This window comes from Homalodisca vitripennis, chromosome X, assembly GCF_021130785.1.
Source record: "Homalodisca vitripennis isolate AUS2020 chromosome X, UT_GWSS_2.1, whole genome shotgun sequence".
Taxonomy (NCBI): Eukaryota; Metazoa; Arthropoda; class Insecta; order Hemiptera; family Cicadellidae; genus Homalodisca; species Homalodisca vitripennis.
Genome location: NC_060215.1, coordinates 942961 through 967532, shown reverse-complemented (window position 1 = coordinate 967532; position 24572 = coordinate 942961). Strand labels below are relative to the sequence as shown.

The 24572-nt window shown below is 34.5% G+C and overlaps 1 protein-coding gene across 1 annotated transcript; it reads right to left on the bottom strand.

Annotated features, from left to right (window-relative positions):
• Window positions 1–2305: 2305 nt before the first annotated feature.
• Window positions 2306–17382, bottom strand: LOC124368471. Its single transcript, XM_046825716.1, has 3 exons — window positions 17289–17382; window positions 12477–12744; window positions 2306–3939 (listed from the first exon to the last, which is right to left on the bottom strand). Coding segments are annotated over exons 1-3 (684 nt in total). The 5' UTR covers window positions 17291–17382; the 3' UTR covers window positions 2306–3525.
• Window positions 17383–24572: the final 7190 nt, after the last annotated feature.

Genomic DNA, 24572 nt, shown 5'->3' with positions numbered 1-24572 from the left:
TTTTCTATAATAAGGTATTTACTTTGGTTTTTATAACTTGTTATGGTTTAAAACTCAGAATGTACCAGGATAAAAAATGTAGTCGTAGCAAAATTGTGTTTATCAAATTACATAGCAACTCATGAAGATATTATTATATACTATATAAGGCTTAAAAGGTACTTATTTTCATGTCTTGCCATCTAAGTTTCTCAGGGTTTTTATTAAAGTTTAATTTTGTATAGGGATTCAAGATTTACTTCGCCGCTATCGTTAAATCTCTAGTACCTTACTAGTAAATACACCAAGATGTACTATAAATACGCAATTTATAGGATATGAATATTTGAATAGTTGTAGTTGTTTAATTTATTGGCCTACCTTAACTTTGAACATATATCCACAATAAACATGTATCATATTTGAATTAACTGCGATACAATACAATACATCCGGAGTTCTTTAGTTTCCGAATTATATTAAAATTTAAGTCGAAAGTTAATTTCAATTTTATTACGACGTAGGGTACTATACAGTTAACCTTTCATTCAAACAATTTAAATTAAACATGTATTGGTAGTTCAAACATAGTAGTTTCTTATATGAGATCATTATTAGTTTTCAAACTTGATTTGATACAGCAAGTTTGTTATTTTAATAAACATATTGATTGCTGTTAGCAATAATAATTGGCAAATTTTCTTAATTGTATTCTATTTCGATTAAATATTTTATTTGTATCGTAATTTAACTCTTGAAAGACATTGTAGTAGTCGTATACACTCTTACTTGTTTTGTACTAGCCAAATATGTCTTTGTAGACAGATAATTTTGGGTTAATTTTCGGTTAATTGGCTGTTTAAAAAATATTTGTTTCATTCTGTTATATATTGAAATTATTTTAAAAACATAGAAATGTGAAAGACATGAACTAGATGGTTCTTTTAGTTATTGACAGTAAACTACTCGCATATAGAGTTATGTTATACCAAGAAAAGAATATTAGGTGGAATAATAAATGTAACCTTACTTTAGATGAATGTAATTTGTTAGTATATTTACCCATTGCTCATATAGTTTTATATATATATATATATATATATATATATATATATATATATATATATATATATATATATATATATATATATAACTATATATTTCTGGGTTGGATTTGTTTTTAAAAGTAATTAACTTCATTGTGATAGCTTAATGTTGTTAATATTTCATACCTTAGCAGTGTGCTACGCAAATGTAGTGGAAGTATGACTAGAATTAGTACAGGTAGAAAAAATATTCCACGGTTAGGTCTGTTTTGGAGAGTAGGATCGGTAGTCCTCGGGTGTCGACTGTCCTCCCATCTAGAAACGTGACGTCAGCCACCCTCGTCAAAACTAGGCGTGGACCTTCAGTCCTACAATCAAAACGCCCCTAGTTGCGTCACTAGTTACTCTGGCGTAATAGCGACCTAAAAGTTAGCAACATTCTATGAACTAAGCAACTGTAACAAACAGCTGTCAACAATGTTAAACACTTATGACCTTCTAATCACGTTATACGCATATATGTTTCTGAGAAGTAATACACATGCACATATGCCATGAACTAAGCAACTGTAACAAACAGCTGTCAACAATTTTAAACACTTATGACCTTCTCATCACGTTATACACATATATGTTTCTGAGAAGTAATACACATGCACATATGCCCACGTCAGGGTACAAAAACTGTGAAAACTTTTGCCTTCAGTGTTACAATAATGATACTATAAACAACTATGAACAATTTTTCCTGATTCAAGTAAAATATATGGTCAAATATTCTAATTAATTCTTGCATTGTTTATTATGTGAATGTGATATGAAATAACCAGTAATATCATATCAACTTTTACATTATGCATTGAGTATTATGTATTGAAATGAAATAATACAAATGCACCTCTCTTGCGTTGGCTACAAGTAAAACTTTGCATTAGACATTAATGACACGTGTTTCAATTGCATTATAGTATTGTTTTTAAAGCGGATCTTTAAAAAATGTAATAAATAATGCGAAATATAACGTTTAAAAAAATTCTTTGTAATTGAATGCGACAAACTATATTTTAATGTTATTCATGTATCCTGTGCCTTAATTGATTACTTAAAATGGTATTGTATAAGGATCATTCACTAAACTTGTAATAAGGAAGTTTATACAAAAGATAATACTTTATATGATATCAAGTATCTTAAAAGGTATTTTAATTTTGTTTTATTATTTGCAAATATTTTCTACAGAAAAGTTTCTTGTAAAAATAATACACGTAAATATCTTTTATTATTTAATTGTAGAGAATAGAATACATAATGACAATAATTTATTAAAGTAGTAAATAAGACTATTAAAAGTTTAACTAAACTCTAAAGATAACATGGTAATCAGTATTATCAAACATATAGTCATAGACAGTTAAATACATATGATGTAAAAATAAACACTGAAAATTAATTTTACTCTTCCTAGAATGTTTTTATAAATAACGTTTACTTGTGTTATAAATGAAATAAAACTTACATAAAAAGATGCTTCATGATTATTGTTTGGTAAATAATGATTTTCTCTCCAATCACAGAATAACAAACATTATCAATCGTCTTGTTAGAAACCTTTATGCATTATGGAAACCAGTGAAAATATATGCTCCTTATATGAAACAACGTAAATGGACGTCTACAGCAATGTGAAAGTTGATGCAAAGTAACTACCGAATAATCACTGACATTTAAAAATATATTACAAAAGTTAAACAGGATGTATTAATGTTCATAAATTGTTTACTAACTTTTGTAAACTCTACATATTAACTCAGGATTTCAAATATTAATCTTTCAAAATATCCGACTTCTTACATTCAGGAATTTTGACGGACTCGTTCTTGCTGAAGAAATGAAGATCTACTGACTCCATTTAAAATCTGTGTTATAATCCTGAATTGAGGAGCAAATGTTTTCACTGAGTTGAATATTAACATTTTTGAGGCCTTTTTCATTTTTAATAATGTGTGTTGTTGTTCTTTAAAAGCGAAAATCCCAGGAATCCTTAATGTTTTAACATATAATAAATTTATGTATATATTTTATAAAAGATTAAGTGTTGTATATTATAGCTTCTATAAAGGATAAATAACAATTATTTCTGTTGTAAATAATGTACAATTGTATATTAAGTTTTATTTAACATGCCATACCAAGCAAAGTTAATAATTTATGTTTTGAAGAGAAATGTTTGTGGTTTCATAATGCATTTGACCACGACCGATAAAAGTACCAAACCAGTGCAATACATTTAATGAGGATTTTTAAGCAACTTTTATTGAAGCACCGTGTCACTGTTTGTTTAAGGGCTCTTTAGAATATCTTGGACTTGGTAAAATAAACTGTGAAAAATTCAATAACATAAGGAAAATAACTTTTTAAAATAAATTATACAAGCAATTTAATATTAAGTTAAAATGTATTTAAAAGAAAACTTTTGCGTTAAGTTAAAACTTACGCGTATTTACTTTTCTTCCTTTTGATGTGTCAGATCGGCGTAGATCATACTGACTAACCAAATGAAAAAACTGACCATAAATATGACAAACACAATTGTGTCAGCGTTACATTTATATTTAGGGTCTTCTTCTTCTTCTTCTTCTTGTGTAGTCATAGCAACATGGTTGCGACCACGCTTAGGAATAACAGGGGAGTTTGGAGGTACAGTATATCGGTTGTTGTGTCGAGCTTCTTCATCATCTTCTCTGTCAAGAAGCTCAACTTGTGGAGCAAGGAATGACTGTTCTTCATTGTCATCCAGGAAATCATCTTGGGGGACTACCTCTGATTTATTAGAGTTTAAATTGTAGTTATTAAACTCACCATACTCGTTAGAATCACGGAACACATCCGTGCTATCAGACTTAGAACTCGGAACCTAAAACACAAAACATTAAGTACATTTCTAACTCAAAAACATGTTACAATATTTTGTTGCAACTTTCCCGTCACTATTGCCAGTCCCATGATTCATTTTTACCTCTTTAATGGCAACAATTTCAATAATAAAAAAGTATTATTGTATATATAGTAATAACGAATTTGTTTTTTAGAGACTCTGAATGTAGTTTTCATTTTATACACGACGAACTTATATATTTGCATTGAATTCTGAATGAGATACATTTGAAGAGACATCCTAAACCTCACATTATGGTAATCTAAAATATGAGTATATGTTATTCGCCATTTCCTATGCACCAGATGATACATGCATTCTTTAATTCATTTTTAATACTCCAGAATAATGTCATGGGGAAGAATACAGACCAAATAATAATTCGAAGCTTTGTAAATAAGTGATAATAATTAATAACTAATAATAACTTATAATAACTAAGTGATAGTAACTAATGCTAATTAACTAAAGAGAAAATAATCTGTATTAGTTGAGTTCTTACAACAAAGGTTAAATTTACTCTTGTTGGAATATTTTATTTTTTAAGGACTGTATTACGACTTGATGAAATACTGCACTCAGGTAACCAATTTTTACTATTTTTTATTTTCTGAACGTAATCATCAAAATAATCAGGGAGACGATGCGGTGGAAGTCGTAGTAGATTGACTATACTTTACAATTACTGCCATATTTGCTGTGAGCAATTAATTCATACAAAGTCCTAAAGCAATCTATGAAAAATTTAGAACTAACCCTAAACCTTTTAAAATTATTCATTTCAATATACGCCGATATTTTAAAAAAACGTAGGCATTTTATGAATTGGTATTGACATCTTAAATATTAAATTTGACATTAATATTCTCACTGAAGCATTATGATATTTATAGCTAACAAAGAATGTTATTGGAAGTCTCGGAGTGGTTATTTACTTGAATACTGAACTACGCATTACTTGAACTACAGATTACTCTGGTGAAGTGACAGGACTAAAACTGAACTTTGAAACTGATAAGCGACCTTACCGGTGGTGAACACCGGCACGTCGATGAACTACAACTAGTTTATACATGACTTACAACAATAATATTACAATAACAACGATAACACGTACAACATAACACATGCAGGTCATACGAACATAGATACTTTAACATCAAGTAAAAATGTAAGTCCTACATTTACATATTTTATGCACAGCAGAATTGCATTAAGAATCCCACAAGATTAAAACAACAGCCTACAACTTGCATTGACCACATTTTATAAAACACTCTGACTGCAAGTGTGTAACTGCGGGTGACCACTACGCGGTTGTGGAGCGTGGAGCTCTCGCACCCGTCTTATCAGTGACTTGTCACTTACCTGTACAATGAGTGCACATTGACCACATTATTAAAAACTACCCTGCTACAAGGGTGTAAACTGCGGGGGTGACATTACGAGGCGCTGGCCAGTGCGGAGCGTGGAGCTCTCGCACCCGTCTTATCAGTGACTTTGTCACATACAGTACAATGAGCACTACAGAAACTGCACATTGACCACATTTTATAAAACACTCTGACTACAAGGGTGTAACTGCGGGGTGACGTGGCCAGTGTTGGAGCGTGGAGCTCTCGCACCCCGTCTTATTCAGTGACATGTCACTTACCTGTAACATGAGCCACTACAGAAACTGCACATTGACCACATTTTTATAAAACACCCTGACTACAAGGGTGTAACTGCGGGGGTGAACGTCTTATCAGTGACTTTGTCACTTACCTGTACAATGAGCCACTACAGAAACTGCACATTGACCACTGACTACAAGGGTGTAACTGCACATTACGCGGCGCTGGCCACCACCTTATCAGTGACTTTGACACTTACCTGTACAATGCACTACAGAAACTGCACATTGACCACATTTATTAAACACCTGACTACAAGAGCGGGGGTGACCATTACGCGGCGCTGGCCAGTGCGTGGAGCTCTCGCACCCGTCTTATCAGTGACTTTATCACTTACCTGTACAATGAGCCACTACAGAAACTGCACATTGACCACATTTATAAAACAACCTGACTACAAGGGTGTAACTGCGTGACCATTACGCCGCCGCCCTGGCCAGTGCGGAGCGTGGAGCTCTCGCACCCGTCTTATCAGTGACTTTGTCACTTACCTTACAATGAGCCACTACAGAAACTGCACATTGACCACATTTTATAAAACACTCTGACTACAAGGGTGTAACTGACCATTACGCGGCGCTGGCCAGTGCGGAGCGTGGAGCTACCCGTCTTATCAGTGACTTTGTCACTCCTGTACAATGAGCCACTACAGAAACTGCACATTGACCACATTTTATAAAACACTGACTACAAGGTGTAACTACGGGGGTGACCACTACGCGGCGCTGGCCAGTGTGGAGCGTGGAGCTCTCGCACCCGTCTTATCAGTGAACTTTGTCACTTACCTGTACAATGAGCCACTACAGAAACTGCACATTGACCACATTTTATAAAACACCCTGACTACAAGGGTGTAACTGCGGGGGTGACCATTACGCGGCGCTGGCCAGTGCGGAGCGTGGAGCTCTCGCACCCGTCTTATCAGTAACTTTGTCACTTATCTGTACAATGAGCCACTACAGAAACTGCACATTGACCACATTTTATAAAACACTCTGACTACAAGGGTGTAACTACGGGGGTGACCACTACGCGGCGCTGGCCAGTGTGGAGCGTGGAGCTCTCGCACCCGTCTTATCAGTGACTTTGTCACTTACCTGTACAATGAGCCACTACAGAAACTGCACATTGACCCACATTTTATAAAAAACCCTGACTACAAGGGTGTAGCTGCGGGGGTGACCACTACGCGGCGCTGGCCAGTGTGGAGCGTGGAGCTCACGCACCTGTCTTAATCAGTGACTTTGTCACTTACCTGTACAATGAGCCACTACAGAAACTGCACATTGACCACATTTTATAAAACACCCTGACTACAAGTGTTGTAAACTACGGGAGGTGGACCACTAGCGGCGCTGGCCAGTGTGGAGCGTGGAGCTCTCGCACCCGTCTTATCAGTGACTTTGTCACTTACCTGTACAATGAGCCACTACAGAAACTGCACATTGACCACATTTTATAAAAACACCCTGACTACAAGGGTGTAACTGCGGGGGTGACCACTACGCGGCGCTGGCCAGTGTGGAGCGTGGAGCTCTCGCACCCGTCTTATCAGTGACTTTGTCACTTATCTGTACAAGGAGCCACTACAGAGGATTCGAAGAAATGTATTTCCTAAACCAAAAGACACAACACGCGCAACAAAAGGCTTATACACTGGCTAACAGTAAATCTAAGTCAATCGACTAGAAAACGAGACAGTAAAATATTAAAATAGTTTATTACAGATAGAAAGTTAAATAATAACTGAATAGTTTCAACTATAGTTTAAAATATATCAGTTTTAGAAATCTATCAATGAAATTAGCGGTTGTAGCGCGGTCTAAACTCCATTTCCAAGGCAAAATTTCCTGCAGGCTTCAGATCATAGGGGTGGACGTTAAGGCTGTGGAAATCCATACAATATTTTCTTTTCTAATGTAGGTTCATATTTAGCAAATGAGTTGCTTCAGTTGACTGGCCTGTGCCGGTTGATGATGTCGCCTAAAGTTGAACCCGGTCACAGACAGCCAAATATAGATAGCCTAGAGATGCGTTACCGTGATTGGGCGTGATTCTGCTCCTGTGGTTCACGAAATTCCTGCATATGTTTAATAAAGTAATATTATTACAAACCTTCTGCCACCGATAAATCATTTAATAAATCTCAGTATTACTTTTTCGCACATAAATTAAAATTTTCCAAAGTAATAAATTTTGTATAAGTCTAACAGTAAAACTGGTCTAAACAATTACAGACCGATTTCTTTACGAACTACGTTCGGTGAAGTACTGGATAAGTGCTTAAAATCTCAGCTTCAGGACTATCTTGAATAGTCTAACAGTAAAACTGGTCTAAACAATTACAGACCGAGTTCATTACGAACTACGTTCGGTGAAGTACTGGATAAGTGCTTAAAATCTCAGCTTCAGGACTATCTTGAATAGTCTAACAGTAAAACTGGTCTAAACAATTACAGACCGATTTCTTTACGAACTACGTTCGGTGAAGTACTGGATAAGTGCTTAAAATCTCAGCTTCAGGACTATCTTGAATAGTCTAACAGTAAAACTGGTCTAAACAATTACAGACCGATTTCTTTACGAACTACGTTCGGTGAAGTACTGGATAAGTGCTTAAAATCTCAGCTTCAGGACTATCTTGAATAGTCTAACAGTAAAACTGGTCTAAACAATTACAGACCGAGTTCATTACGAACTACGTTCGGTGAAGTACTGGATAAGTGCTTAAAATCTCAGCTTCAGGACTATCTTGAATAGTCTAACAGTAAAACTGGTCTAAACAATTACAGACCGAGTTCATTACGAACTACGTTCGGTGAAGTACTGGATAAGTGCTTAAAATCTCAGCTTCAGGACTATCTTGAATAGTCTAACAGTAAAACTGGTCTAAACAATTACAGACCGATTTCTTTACGAACTACGTTCGGTGAAGTACTGGATAAGTGCTTAAAATCTCAGCTTCAGGACTATCTTGAATAGTCTAACAGTAAAACTGGTCTAAACAATTACAGACCGATTTCTTTACGAACTACGTTCGGTGAAGTACTGGATAAGTGCTTAAAATCTCAGCTTCAGGACTATCTTGAATAGTCTAACAGTAAAACTGGTCTAAACAATTACAGACCGATTTCTTTACGAACTACGTTCGGTGAAGTACTGGATAAGTGCTTAAAATCTCAGCTTCAGGACTATCTTGAAGTAGGTTATCTCATATGAAAGTTGAATTTCAGATATCGGCAAGGTAAAAATACTTCTGATGCCCTTTTTTATTAATAAACTTGTAATCCTCTCTTTAAAAGAACAGTATAAATCATTGCTTGTTTTTATTGATCTGGTCAAAGGTTTCAATTCTATGCATAGAAATTTATAGTACTTGTCTGACAAATAAGGTGGAACATTCCATCCATCTGAAGTGTACTTATTGATGCAAAACTCAAATAGGAACCACATGCTAATTGTATAAAGTTCAAATGAAGAAAGCTAATAATTTTTCGTTAATTAGTCCAAAGTCTAAACTATAATGAGTTACAAAACTTTTCGTATTCCAATCCGTTTTAATATGTTATTATTGCATGTGGAGGAGCTTACAAAACTATACTATAAAAAAGCAGCTCTTAATAAACAAAACCATTATACATCTTTTTTGTTCTTTAAAAAGAATGGTATTTCCACAATTAATTGTGGAAACACTATTTATTAGAACAACAGTACAACTATTTATTAGAACTGTACTTGTTTACATCTAATCTTATACTTCTCACACTCATCGCTCACAGTTACCCGACCTGGAACACTGTGAGTGTGGGTTTGCAGGTCCGGTAACACACTGTACAATCAGTGATAAGGGACCTGCAGATCGAGTCTGTCAGCATCTTCAAGCGGCTGGTCACCGCGTGGCTTAGTTTCAATTACTAAGTTCAAGTTCAAACATCTTTATTCAGAAAATCGTTGAATACATGCAAAACATATAAATTCATGCAGTGGATTCAGACAACTATTACATGTAGTATTTTTAACACTCCCATGCACCTTTTAGGTGCGTGCGGGAAGTAAGTTGGCATACCTTAATAATTATAATAATAATAATATACTTAAAGCTAAGGCAGTATCAATAAATTTTCAGAATGATTAGTTTAGATTTACTTACAATACTATTAAATATGGACATTACAACTATATGACAATGTATAAATAAATAAAACTATAACAATATAAATATCAACAACGAAACAACAAGCAACTACAAAGAAATAACAACAAAATATATTTTAAAAACTGTTTAGAAAAGTGCAGTGACACCATTTAGTAAAAAAACCCATCGGTATTTATATGTGCTCCATATAACTGGCCTCACCATACACACCATCGTATTAAAAAGCTAAGATCTAGTCTGAAATATAATTCAACACTTTCATTTTAAATTTTGGTTTTTTGTCAAAAATAATTTCATTTCCAAGGCATTTTACAGTTTCGTTAAATATTTTTGGTCCAATGTAACAAAATTGGTGTCTGCTGGCTTCTTTAATAAAATTTGGAATATGGATCTGTATAAATTGTGATGCTCTAGTTTCCCTGCCAGAAACTTTAAGGGGAAATTCATTAAAATGTTTGTGAACGTACATTAAGTAGCTTTGTTTATAAATTTGATCAAAAGTTAGAATTTTGTTTTCTTTAAAAAGGTCACTAATTCTATCTCTCCTGTTATTGACGTTAAAAATAATTCTGAGTGCTTTTCGTTGGCAACCAATTACACTTTTTAGTATTGTTGGGTAGGTTCCGCCGTAATGAATAATGCCGTATCGCAGAGTACTCTCAAACCAAGAGCAATACAATCTTATTAAATATTTACTTTCAAAATAGCTCCTCATGTGATATAACGAGTAATTAATCGATCTCAGCTTCTAACATTACCGATATTTTTTTAAACCTTCCATAGTGAAAGATAAGTTATGATGATATAGGGTATTGCACCGCTTGAATCATACCACAAGTCAGTGCAACCACCTAAATGCCAAGAGAAATTTCATTATACTATCAAAATATTTATCAGAAGAAACACCAATAACTCTAGAAAGTTTAATCGTAACTAACAATTTGGTTACCAGCGTTGTTTATCTATTATATCAAAATATTAATCATAAAATTAATATGAAATACTAATACATTTTGGAATAAGAAGAATTCGATCATATAAATTTAAAAAAGAAATGTTATATTTCCTTAAGACCTCCTTCCTTATAAGCCAACAATAAAGTATGTTAAGTTCTTCAAAATTTGTTTTTTTATATTATGTATCAAATTTAACTTTATACGTCAATCTAAAATATATCTAAGCTACTCCTTTGATATTACTAAGACTGTAAAAATATTGCTTCGTTAGCGAAAAGAATTGTATATAAAAACATCAAAGTCTACACGTGGGGAAGAATAACTTAAATCTATAAGCCCATAGGTTTGAATAAAATCGAAATAAAAAATACTTTATCGAGTCTCAAAGTCTTCTTCCATTTAGTCCTAAAAATTTGCAAATCAACAGTTTTTTTTTTTGAAGTTTGTTTCTTTTTTTGGTGGAAGAATTGTGGATGTAACGTGACTTTTCCGTATATTTTTCATCGCTGAGTGGTACAGGAAACCAGTAATACTAAGTTTCGAGATTTGCAATCTGTTCTTTTTCCTTAGGTGAATAATTAACCTAACACATAACAAATCACCGTCGTTCAACTGTTACGTCAATACCCCAAGTGTCACACACAAAGTCACCCATCGCTGAATGGTACAGGAAACCAGTAATGATAAGTTTCGAGATTTGCAATCTGTTCTTTTTCCTTAGGTGAATAATTAACCTAACACATAACAAATCACCGTCGTTCAACTGTTACGTCAATACCCCAAGTGTCACACACAAGGTCACCCATCGCTGAGTGGTACAGGAAACCAGTAATACTAAGTTTCGAGATCTGCAATCTGTTCTTTTTCCTTAGGTGAATAATTAACCTAACACATAACAAATCACCGTCGTTCAACTGTTACGTCAATACCCCAAGTGTCACACACAAGGTCACCCATCGCTGAGTGGTACAGGAAACCAGTAATACTAAGTTTCGAGATCTGCAATCTGTTCTTTTTCCTTAGGTGAATAATTAACCTAACACATAACAAATCACCGTCGTTCAACTGTTACGTCAATACCCCAAGTGTCACACACAAGGTCACCCATCGCTGAGTGGTACAGGAAACCAGTAATACTAAGTTTCGAGATCTGCAATCTGTTCTTTTTCCTCAGGTGAATAATTAACCTAACACATAACAAATCACCGTCGTTCAACTGTTACGTCAATACCCCAAGTGTCACACACAAGGTCACCCATCGCTGAGTGGTACAGGAAACCAGTAATACTAAGTTTCGAGATCTGCAATCTGTTCTTTTTCCTCAGGTGAATAATTAACCTAACACATAACAAATCACCGTCGTTCAACTGTTACGTCAATACCCCAAGTGTCACACACAAGGTCACCCATCGCCTCAACCGTCTGAATGGACTGCGAGTACGCTTATTGGTGACTTCAATGTTTGCTGAAAGAGCATTCCACAACCGACAGGCATACACTGTATACTAATTACTAAAATTATTTGTTAGATAAATACATATAACATATGAAAATACACTGCTCTCCTCGTGTTTAGTTTATTTATTTCAGACATAGATTGAAAATTTTTGCACAAATAACGGGGACAAGTTGTAAGTTTGACGGGGAAATCCTAAAATACATAACGAAGTTTAGAATAAGTGTAAAAACTGTACTATGAAGTAACACAAACTAAAATGCGTACGGTACCTGATCAGAATTTCCAAGAAATACACCAAAAGCCGCAGCTCTTTCACAACTCTGTTCAGCGGGACAGTTCTCGAGGGTGTCTTCATTTCCAGTTATGTTGACTCCAACTGACTCGCCCGTTTCTCCGTCTACGGATGCTATGAATTCCTCAAGTTTTGCCTTCAGTATTTTTTGCACCAATGTCTCGTAGTGCTTTGCCTCATCGAGTTTTGACTGCTCCTTGGTAACTGGTGGAGCCACTGTCCCCAAGTACGTTAAATTTGTATACCTGTGGTACAAATCAAGATACAAACTAGTTTATAAGCGTTCACTTAGAGTTACTTAAATAGATTCTTATATTAGTCCGTCTTACGTATCTTATGATTGATTACTAAGAGTTTATAATATTAAAATACATGATCAGCTAAAATATATAAGCTGTAAAGTACCTTAAGTCAGTGTATGTATTTGTATAAATGTCGCACAAATTCAAATTGTTATGTCAATTTTAAATTAATATCTCAAAGTTTAAGTTAGTGAAATGAAACCGAATCTGCGGAATAGCGTGAGTAGAACATGGCAAGCACTTTTCTAATGATATAATCTTGTATGGAATACATATTTTAATTAATTTTAACCAGCATATGTACTCGATCTAGAATATCATCGAGAAACATTAACCTGTTCCTGAAAAAAGGGAACAATGTGAACTTTTGTAACCTAAAACATCATAAACGTCTTCTGGTATGAAGGATAGGGTTACATTTCATGTTCTTTAGAGGTTATCGTTTTGTTATTTTGGTCTAATCAGGGATTACTAATCTAGTAATATGGTTACTGATATATTCCATCTCAAACTTTAAACAGGGAAATTCGATGCCAGAGGAATATTATAGGAATCGATACCACCTTGCAGATTGTGTGCCTTTACAGACGCTGCTTAAACTGGGCCCGGAGAGCCGAGGCTCCTAAAGGTTGTAAACCTTTACCATTAGGCAATCACACAGCCTGCAGTTGTAAGTTTACTACATACCTCGACGCTCTGAATCATCATCCGACTTTCCAATACTAGTTTTTATTGTTCAATATATTGAAATAATTTATTTCTGTCCATGAAGAAATAAATCATATAATACTAAACATAATATTTATGTAACATTTTCGAAGTTAAGTAATTATAATTTCTATTGTTAGCTTTGCAATGTCGTAAGTATTGTAGGCTATTTCTATTTTTATATGCACAGCTGAAATAGATAAGAAGTAATCTAACTGGTCTATGCTCCTCGGAACGCAGACGATGACTCGGGTGCAGGAATGTGTGTGTGTGTGTGTGTGTGTGTGTGTGTGTGTGTGTGTGTGTTGTGTGTGTGTGTGTGTGTGTGTGTGTGTGTGTGTGTGTGTGTGTGTGTGTGTGTGTGTGTGTGTGTGTGTGTGTGTGTGTGTGTGTGTGTGTGTGTGTGTGTAGTGAAAATATAAAAGTGTGGCGGATCTGGCTGGGCCCCCTAATAACAAAAACTGGGGGGCTTCATAATAACAATGAATACTGATAATACTCTACCCATGACATGAACAGAGTATAGTAAAAGCTGAGGAATGGTTGCTCAGGTTAATAGATTTGTATAAGTTTGCCCAATTAGGTTGAAACTCAAAATTGCGAAAAAATAACACGTATAAAAAGCTCCAAGCATTAAAGTATAATGCTGTTTTAGCATTTTATTTATCATATTATCAAATTGCTCGAACCAGTAGATATCCAAAATTGTGCACTTGAAAAAGTGTTTGTTTTGAAATTGAACTATTTCAGTTGAACGCTGCTGAATCAATCACAGTAGTTTAAACTGACCCTGTAAAAGCTCAATTCAGGTAAATACTCTAAGTTATTCAGCTACGTTACAAACAAGACAGTACACGTCTTCACGTTAAACACTATCCAAAAGGAACTTTAATATTTATCGTACTTCTCTTATTAGCAGGAAAGAGCGTGAAATAATATTACATAAAAATACGATTTTCACATCGAGTAATAACTAAATTCACTATATACAAAATAACAATTCACACAGTTCCACATGTGTGAAAAGGGTGCTTATTTTCGAACTTAAACACACTTTTAATTTTTCCTAAAATAAAGAACAGGTTTCCCAATTCTGCTTGCTATAAATTATAAGTTATATTCTTTGTCACTATAAATTATAAAATATATTAAGTGATATTACTTATAATTCAAAATATCGGAAAAGTGGCCATCCTTTTTCACATAGGACAATAAGATGAGGAAACCCTTCATTGCACTTAGTACCTTGGAGCTGCTTTCGGAAAGTGACAGGATATTCAGGATCGGTAAGGTTGGGTGTAGTGGTTGTCTCCTGTCGAGATCATATGAGGAGGAATAGTGGACACTATATCAGTCATGTCGTCTTGGAATGAGGAGAGGTTCAGGTTCTTACAGTCAGAGCGTACGGGGGTACCATGCTCCCTCATGATTGGGTTTCAAAAATCAACATGAACCATCTCTATTTTAAAATTCACGTATTAGTGATTATTTATGATACTGATAATGAATTAGTGATATATGCATAATATATTGTGCGTATGTATCATCCTCATTGTGTATTTGATTACAAATATAATATATTGTGGATTTAAAATTTGTTCACATTATAAGAAGCAGTTGTAGGGTGAATTCCCTTAGCCATGGCCTCCTTTAATACCTCCTAGTATTTTATTAGTGAAATATTCGTAACTGTTTATTGGAAAAAGTTTTACACTGTTTTACTTAAAATCAGCCCCAGAATTTGGAGTTGACCAACCGCCAGAACCGTTGGGAAGCTTCAAACGATCTCCACACACACCCAGTATGGCTGGACAAAGGAGCGGTAGATTTACAGTATTAAATTAGGATAAATAATATACTTCTGTATCCAAGACGATACAACAATATGTTCTTTAAAAGTATATCGACCACAACTATTTCGTAGACCAGCCCATTATTCACACAATACTCTTTTACAAACTAGTCCCCAAAAAGATTACATTGTACTAAAAGTAGACATATGGGGGACGGCTCTTACTTTTTCAGTTTTACTCCATCTTCAGTTAAACCAAATCAACAGATCTTTATGACTCGTAGAATTGTTATAATTTCTTAGCTAAAACGACTGATTACTTTTTAAATATGAAATAGATATGATATATATTTTATCTTATTTTTTTTTTTAGTTTATCTTAATTATATATATATATATATATATATATATATATATATATATATATATATCCCACAAATTTGGCAAACGGGTACTCTGCTACTCTGCACTACAAAGAGCCAGAGATGCAGTTCCTGGAGTCAAAGTGAGCCAGACAGGCAGTTCCCGGAGTCAAAGTAGACTGATAACACAACATGAACGCTGAACAAGGAACAACTGAAACTGAACAAGGAACAACTGTAACTGAGCAAGGAACACTGTGCTCAGCAAATAGCACTCCTATCAGGCGATGCTACCACGCTGTCCTGTGCGGTCAGTCCAATCCTTCTTCATACCTTGTTCTGTGTATTGTTACATTTACAAAACCTTACAAAGCACATTGGTTTATTACTTAAAGTAATTTGCTTATACATGTTTGCGTTGTTTGGAAATCTGAATTGAAATATTATAAAAAGCGGAAATGTGATAATTCTTCAAACACGATTTATATACGCTCCTGTCAATAACATCAACAGAAAGAAGAATCTTAACAAACCATCTTTGGCATTACAGTTTTGTATCAAATGAAAATTGTGTTTGCTGTAACTTAAACTTTCGATCTGTCCAACTCTGTGCAGACCTACCTGAGTGCAGCTGCATTCCTCATTTGTTAATACTATACAACAGGGGCGCGAAGTTAATACTATTTTTTATATACTTTGTTAATACTCTACTCATTAATGAGTAATCGCATGACAAGCGTGGAGAACCACGGGACAGTATCTCCCTCTCTCTCCGAGTATCCTTAAACAATAAACATGAAAATATGATCTTCATTCCTGGCAGAACTATATGGCGATTTATTAAGTCACCTACCCGACTTTCGGTTGTACACTTACATACATGTATACAGGGAAACAAGTACAATTCAAACAAAGATATCTAATCATATTACTTAATTGATTTGAAATGCTACTGTTTTCGTTTGTGCGGAACAATGTTAATCATAATTACCATTTAAGGATTAGAACTAACCTTATCTTACCTCGCCACAAAACTAAATTATTTGACAATCAGAGCTTTTATGCTTGCATTCGTCTTTTTAACTCTTTGCATCTCTACTTGAAAAGTGTTGCTGATGACAGGGAATTCCTTCATAAACTTAAAAAGTTCCTTATTTTAAAATAATACTACAATGTTCGAGAATACATAAAGAGAAAAAAACTTTAAACCTCCATGATTAGTTTACTCTATTTTAAGATACATGGTAATTCTTTTGTATTAATTTATTGCTTTTATATATCACATCGTATATACATGTATTTTGACGATTATCCATGCATTTTTTTTAATAAATGAATTGAGTTGGAAACCACAATAAAATACTATTTTTATCGTTATTATTACTTCGAAATTTTAAACTCATAATGCTCTAATAAGTGCAAATTCTTCTCAAACTACAAATTTACTTTCTTCATATAATTGATTACTATTAGCAGGGTTTCCATAATATTTTGTCCACTATAATTTTGATAATATAACCTCTCTATTAAAACATGTTACCGGTTTCCAACTGTAAAGTTATAGATTGAACGTCAAATGACTTTGAATGGCTGCTATAGAATTCCTTGTATAGAATGAAACTTACATTTTAGATTCCACTTGATCAGCAAAATATGATGCCAATTGCACTTAAACACTCGCGCGAACTTAGTACGAACAAGAATGAAAGAGGACTAGCGCTTGCTTATCGCCGCCGGAAAGGAATATGCTGACTGCATAGTGCGCATGCGCAACCGTGCAGTCATGGCGGATGTGGAAGTACCAACCAACCTCCACACATGTCAATGTTTAACATACTCACATTATATATATATATATATATATATATATATATATATATATATATATATATATCACAGTGCACCGTTAACAAACTCTTTATTCATTATAATATAAGGTCACAATTCATTGTCCCAATGAACCCTTCAAAGAAATATAAATATTTATTTATTTATGTGTGTGTGTGAATGTGTATTCATTAAGTATTCAATGCCTTTTAAAATATATTTTCTAACTAGTTGTAACAAAAGATTGTAAAGGATGATAGTGTAGATTTGATAAGTACTGATCTTTTACGAAAAGATTTTACCACGAACTGGGATTTGGCATGTTAAACTCTTCTTATAATAAATGCACATCGATCAATGCAAAACAATGAATATTGCTATAGGGTGAAAACAAACCTTATGATCCCTCATGGAAATACCTAAGTGAACCATCCAATCTTTCAGAACGAGTAAAATGTTTTATTTCTGTTCTCCCGAGTAGCTGTCAGTATTTACTATATCGTATTTTTTGCAGTATTTTGATCCGAATCTAAAGTTTTAGTAATATGTAGTTTTAATTTATGTATTTTAAACTAATATGGTAAAAGGCAGAGTGAAATAAAATTTGTCCATTGTATTTTATAACCACAGCAGTTTCGTTAACCCTGTACTTGTTTTGTGTCCTCTGAACTCGCTATCTCAACTAACTTACAAAGTATATATTATATCATCTGTCATATCATTTCCCGCAATAGTGGATTTTAAACTTAATCTGTTGTTTTTATGTGGTTAGTGATGATTACTGACCTTGTAAATAATATTTTACAATATTACAGTATTGTATATTTGTTGGTAATTTCATTTTTTCTTTGTGCATTATATCATTCTTTAGTATATATTGAATTATGAAGTATTTAAGTTACAGAGATACCACTGAAGGCGATGTTTTCTTTTCAGTTTTTTGCCAGACGCTAGACTAAAATCTATGCTCTTAAAATGTTTTAAATGTATTTTTACTGTGCAATATTACTAGGAAAATTGGCCAGTCATTTTTCCAAATAATTTAAATGTTATAACTATATAAGTATTCAATGGAAAACAAATAATATATTCATCTTATATATGTTTAATCTCTAATCTATTGTCATTTTTATTATGTTCGACTAGTCGCCATAAGAGGGATTACTCTCCTCATTAAACTAACTTGTCTTTACGTTCTTGTTTCTTTATAATTTTTATAACTTTGTGTACAATTCCAAACGAACTCGATCAATAGTTAAAATTGTTTGTGAAATTTAATTAGGATCGTTGCTATTTTCGAATTTTTAAGACTCGGAGTGCTTTTAATGTGATACTATTACAAATATTTGTTTTAATTTACTTTGACTTGTGTGTTAGTGTTCATGAAATTGTGTTTCTTTGTCCAAAATAAAAAGTCTATGCTTTCTATTTTAAGCTAACCATTTCATAGGTCATTTCGGTATTTATATTTGTAATATCTGAACTTATATTACAAATAGACAATTTGCTTCTGCTTTTTTCCGTTCGTCGCTGTTGGTTATTCGTTGAGTATAACCCATAGAGCCTACCTCCTGCGATTTGCAGTATTTTTAAAGACTCAGTAAGTTACCGCAAAAAGGCTGCTATTAAAAAGTATGGATGTATTTAGATGACAATAATGGTGTGATGACAATGATATAGTTGTCACCAAAGTTGTGTCTTAAATCACTCAATTATAACACTACAGAGAATGTAATGTAGAAAGTATCAGGAGAGCAGAGATTGGTAGGCCCATTATAGACCACCTCTCAGGCGCTACAGCAGGAGATGCGGAGACCGACATTGTTCAGTGACACAAGTCTCCAGTATCAGGAAAGCAGAGATTGGTAGGCCCATAGACTATCTCTCAGGCGCTGCAGGTGGAAATGCGGCAGACCGTCATGTTCAGTGAAACAAGTCTCCGGTATCAGGAAAGTAGAGACCTCTAATATACAGTTATGGAAAGGCTAAACCACAGATTTTGTACTATGGTACCTGTGTCTATGGTAATGCGTTGTGAGTAAAATCACACATTCCAAATTGGTAAATAATGCAATAACGTTTTGGATGCATATAACATCCTATGCATAGTATCATTGATATTGCTTCGGCTTCTAATTAAATGTAACAACAGTTATGGAAGAAGCATCCATTTGTTTTAAGGTATTTTATTTAGTTGTAGTTATTTTATGTACTGACGATTGGATCGTTATGCAATTTACATTGTCAACACCAGTAAAGCATTCTGAGTCTGAGTATAATAAATACTGTATAATAATATAAATCAGCACTCATATTAATAATAAATAGCCTAATGGCCTTAAGAAAAGATGAGGACTTGTACTAATTTCATTAGAAAAAACAAAGGAAAAGAACTCTTCCATTTTTTATATTAAAAATGTTGTGTAAAAATAATCTTATGTAATTTTTGTTTCTTAAGAAGAAATATAGTATCACCCCAACAAGTTATTCCATATTGCAACCTAGAGGCAGGCTCGTTTTACACCCTGCCAGCGCCCTAGGCACAACGAAGAGTTGCGCCCCTTTTTATACTCCTGCAAGCGGACTACAACCCCCCCCCCCCACCAGCCCTACCATAACGCCTACAAACCGTAAATTTAGATTTAGTCTGAAATACCAGTTTTGGTTCGGGAGGGACTTTAGACTTAGTGTCCCTTAAGTCTCCTTTACAAATTATCCTGATTTCTTTTCGAGAGCCTTCCCATTATCCACCACCTATGAACCCGCCGTGTCCTGGACTGGCAACCGGTAGCCGTGAGGTAACTACTGGCCTCCGGGGAGAATGCGTGTAACATACCTCACGGACCACCCACCCTCCCTTCTTTACATTTGAAGTTTTTGCATAATTTACAGTATTCGTTTAATCACATTTTCTTTTTATTATTTTTGGATTGTTGGCTCTTACCACTAGACTGACTAAAGATTCATACAATACCTTTTTCTGGTTTTCCGTGTTGCAAAGTCGTCAATAATGTTTTTGTAGTCTAATTTTAAAGTAATGTCGTTTTGGGTGCACAGCAACAATAAGCCATTAAGCCATTTTCATCAACCATAGACGATCTAATTTCTGACTTTACTCTTTTCAATGCTGAAAAGCTACGTTCAGCTGTGCAGTTCGTCACAGGTAAGGTTAGAAATATCCTGAGAGCGACCTCCAAATTGGGGAGATTGTTCTCTAATCTGTTTGATTTTATGAAGGCGTACATTTCTTTGATCTTAGAAAGGTTCTCCAAAACCATGTATTGTTTCTAATGGTTACATTCCTGGACAAAGTCTTGCCCATCAATATCGTTCTTGTATACTTATCCTAACAGTTTAGCTTCACAAGCCACCTCTTTGGAATTTTTCTCTTCTAGATTTTATAAGATCTTAAATAGGCCTCCCTTCTGTTGTTGAGTTGCGAAGCTATGTTATCAACAATGGCAATAAACACCCCAGTGCAAAATCTTTCTCGAGGAGATGTTTCTTCCATGCTTCCGTCCTTCTTTTCATCGGGCAATAACTTTCTTTTTCTTGCTTTGTCGTAAACAGCTTCTTCTTTTTCTGCAAGTTTCAATGGTTTGGACTCAAATCATCAAATAAATCTCTCTTTTCACTCAAAAACGAGGATAGTGTTTTAAGTTTTTTTGTAGCACCAAATAGGTCTAAATCTTGATTTTGAAGAGTCTTACTTGTTTTATCAACTCTCTTGAGAATTTCGTCCCAGATCACAGTTAATAACGTGGTATGTAAATTTACAAATGTTTATATAAACCCAGTGGCTGTGCATTGTGTTTCTGGTGTCTGAGTATCGTCTTTATTTTGCTCTTCAAGAGCATCTTTTAATTCATGTCGACTTATTTTTAAAGCTCGAGGGACGTTTGCCCTAGCAGACCATCTTGTATCACTCAGGTGTTTTAAGCTTTCTCTGATCTTTCTTTGATTTTCCTTCGTTCCTCTTTTCAATATGAATTTTTAGGATGTTCCACCTATAAGTGGATGCCGAGAAAAAATCATACAGCCCTTGTACGTGTGTTATCTGGACACGCCTTGCCGGCAGCAAAACACCCAGCAAGGTTTAGTGAGTGAGCTGCACATGGTACATAGTCAGAAAGATCATTTTTGCTGTTAATCCTTGCCTGAAGATCTGAGTATATGCCCGATATGTTTGATGCATTGTCGTAACTTTGTCCACAACAGTTATCGACATCCAGCTCAAGTTTCTCGTGTAAACTGAGGGTTGATTCTTCCAAACTTCCAGATTTGTGGCACACGCTTGGTAAGAGTTGTAGGCCTATCAGGCGTTCGTTGGCGCAATCATTAGGCAATGAAACATACCGAAGTACTATGGCCAATTGGTCTGTGTGCGACACGTCAGGTGTGGAGTCTACGATTATAGAGAGATAGCGAACTCGCTTAATTTCATTTAAGATTTTTTTCAGTACTTCTTTGCTCATAATCTCAATAAATTCACTGCAAATGTCAGACGAATGTATGATATACTACCTTTGCCTTTGTTACCATGTTTTGGGTGAGAAATGGAACAAATTCACTTATCAGCTTAAGACAGCCTAGAAAAATTCCGTTTGATGATGATGCATGCATATACAACCACGACAATTTTTCTCCATTGTTTGCGCCCCCCAAAAAATGACAATCGCCTAGCGCCCTAGGCACGTGCCTACCGTGCCTATTCGGTAAAACGGGCCTGCCTAGAGGTAATCAATGTTAAACATATAGATGTCATGAAAGGTGTACTACAAAATGTCTTTAAAAATTTTACTTACTTATTGATAAACTTAACGGTTTATTAAAATAAGCAAAGTGAGACTCAAAAATTACTTTTCGTAAAAATGCGTAAATACATTATATATTTGAATTGTTTTAGTAACTGGCTACGACATCAGTCTAAAACATAATCTCTAATTTTCCCGTTTCAGACATATACGTATTCAACCTTACACCGCATTATGTACTTTAGATTATTTCTGACTTGCCAGATTGACCTTATCGACTAACTTACAGATTAGCCGTAAGAGTCTGCAGAGGCTGTTGGCCATACTCAATTTACTCGCATAAGAGCATTGTTACAAAGTAATCCTAATTACTCCGTTATTTACTGTCCAAAATTGTGATTGAGTTATAACTTTAACCGTGGCATAAACGCAAAGTCATAAAGTAATACATTTGATATTAATATGTTTGTTATTTATTTTAAAATATAAGATTCAAATTCCTAATTGTTGTAAAGCGTATGCATAACAATAATTTTTGTTTTCCAAGCAACCATACTGCACAATTCAGTAATACACAAGATATAATTTGTTTTAAACATTTTTATTAATACAACTGTTTAACTGGAATCAAGATGAAGGCATGCGCGGCGGAATGTAACACTGCCCGGTGGAGTGACACAACGACTCCAGACTACCCTGCTGGTGGGAGATTTGACAGCTTCAGTGGTCATGTGTATTGGGTTTACCGTCTGCGGATTTATATGCGTCATGTTTTACTTTAAATTACTGAAATTTTATAAAGCCATTCATTCAAATATATGCTCTTTTCATTCACATTCTGGTAAACCACTCCTCATTTTTCTACACCCCAGCAGCTCGACGCCCAACGCATCCAACTATAGGTGCAGTTATACAGGATGTAAATTAAGTCCTGATACCCTTGTATATATTCCATACGGATTTAGATATCGATGTACAACCTTCACCATACTTATAAAAATACTATTTTGGATTTTTGTAATGATAAAAATCCCCCCCTCCTTTCCAAAGGGGGGAGGGTAACTTAAAATTTTCAAACTGCAACCCCTATCTTGTGACATGTAATTTCAAAGGAAAGTTCAATAGAAACATAATGACATGAACAAATCATCACTACGACGATTGTAGCAAAAGTTATGGGCAAAATTTCTTAAATTTTAATGCCACCTTGAAAATGACACCTCCTACCAAAACTATGTACAACAGAAACATTAGCTACTAGGTAAAGGGAAAATCTGGGCCCCTCAAAGTCTTACTATATGATATTACGCATGAATTGTGTTGATATGCGCAAGACATTGTCATTGTCCCTATACATTATTATTATTTTGCGTTATTTGCCCATCACTGTTCCTAAAGACGGCATAGAGGTGTTTTCTTAGTGTCAGTGTGCTTCTATTGAAGTTACCTTTAATATAACATGTCATGAGATAGGGGTTGTAGTTTGAAAATTTAAAGTTACCACTTGTAACCCCCTTTGAAAAGGGGGAAATATTTGGTTATCTTTCATAAAATCCCAAAAATTTTTTTAATAAGCATGGTGAGGGTTGTATATCGATATCTCAATCCGTTTTGAATATATCCAGGTGCATCAGCACTTAATTTTACATCCTGTATAGTTTTGAATATATCCAGGTGCATCAGCACTTAATTTTACATCCTGTATAGTTTTGAATATATCCAGGTGCATCAGCACTTAATTTTACATCCTGTATAGTTTTGAATATATCCAGGTGCATCAGCACTTAATTTTACATCCTGTATAGTTTTGAATATATCCAGGTGCATCAGCACTTAATTTTACATCCTGTATAATTTTCGCTATCAAAGCAGTTTTCCTTGTAATTCCGTCTAAGAGTGTGTCTTTGTTCGCATGTAATTTTACATTGTCGATTTTATGAATGTTTTAGCTGTTTAATGTTTGTATACACTCTTTATTATTTAACTGTGTTTTAGTAATTTTAAACATGGCTGTAGGCAAAAGCGACTACACAAAAAATGCAAAAATCGTGGTGGTGAAAGATTGGCAGAATGGCGTACTATGAAGAGTTACAACTTGAAACCGGGGAACGTGAAAATTAGTGAAAGTGCTGTGTGGTGATCAGATCAACAAATACGGATGCTTCTAGCTCAACTTGTAAAATATTGTCGTAGTTGAAGCAGTAAAACAATGCAGAGTGAGTTTTTTAGGCAGTCGTATATTCGATATAAACTTTTTTATTGGCCAGTTAAAAAAGTATAGTAAGCCATGCCCTCTGTTTGGTTGTACACTTAAAAATATGATAATAA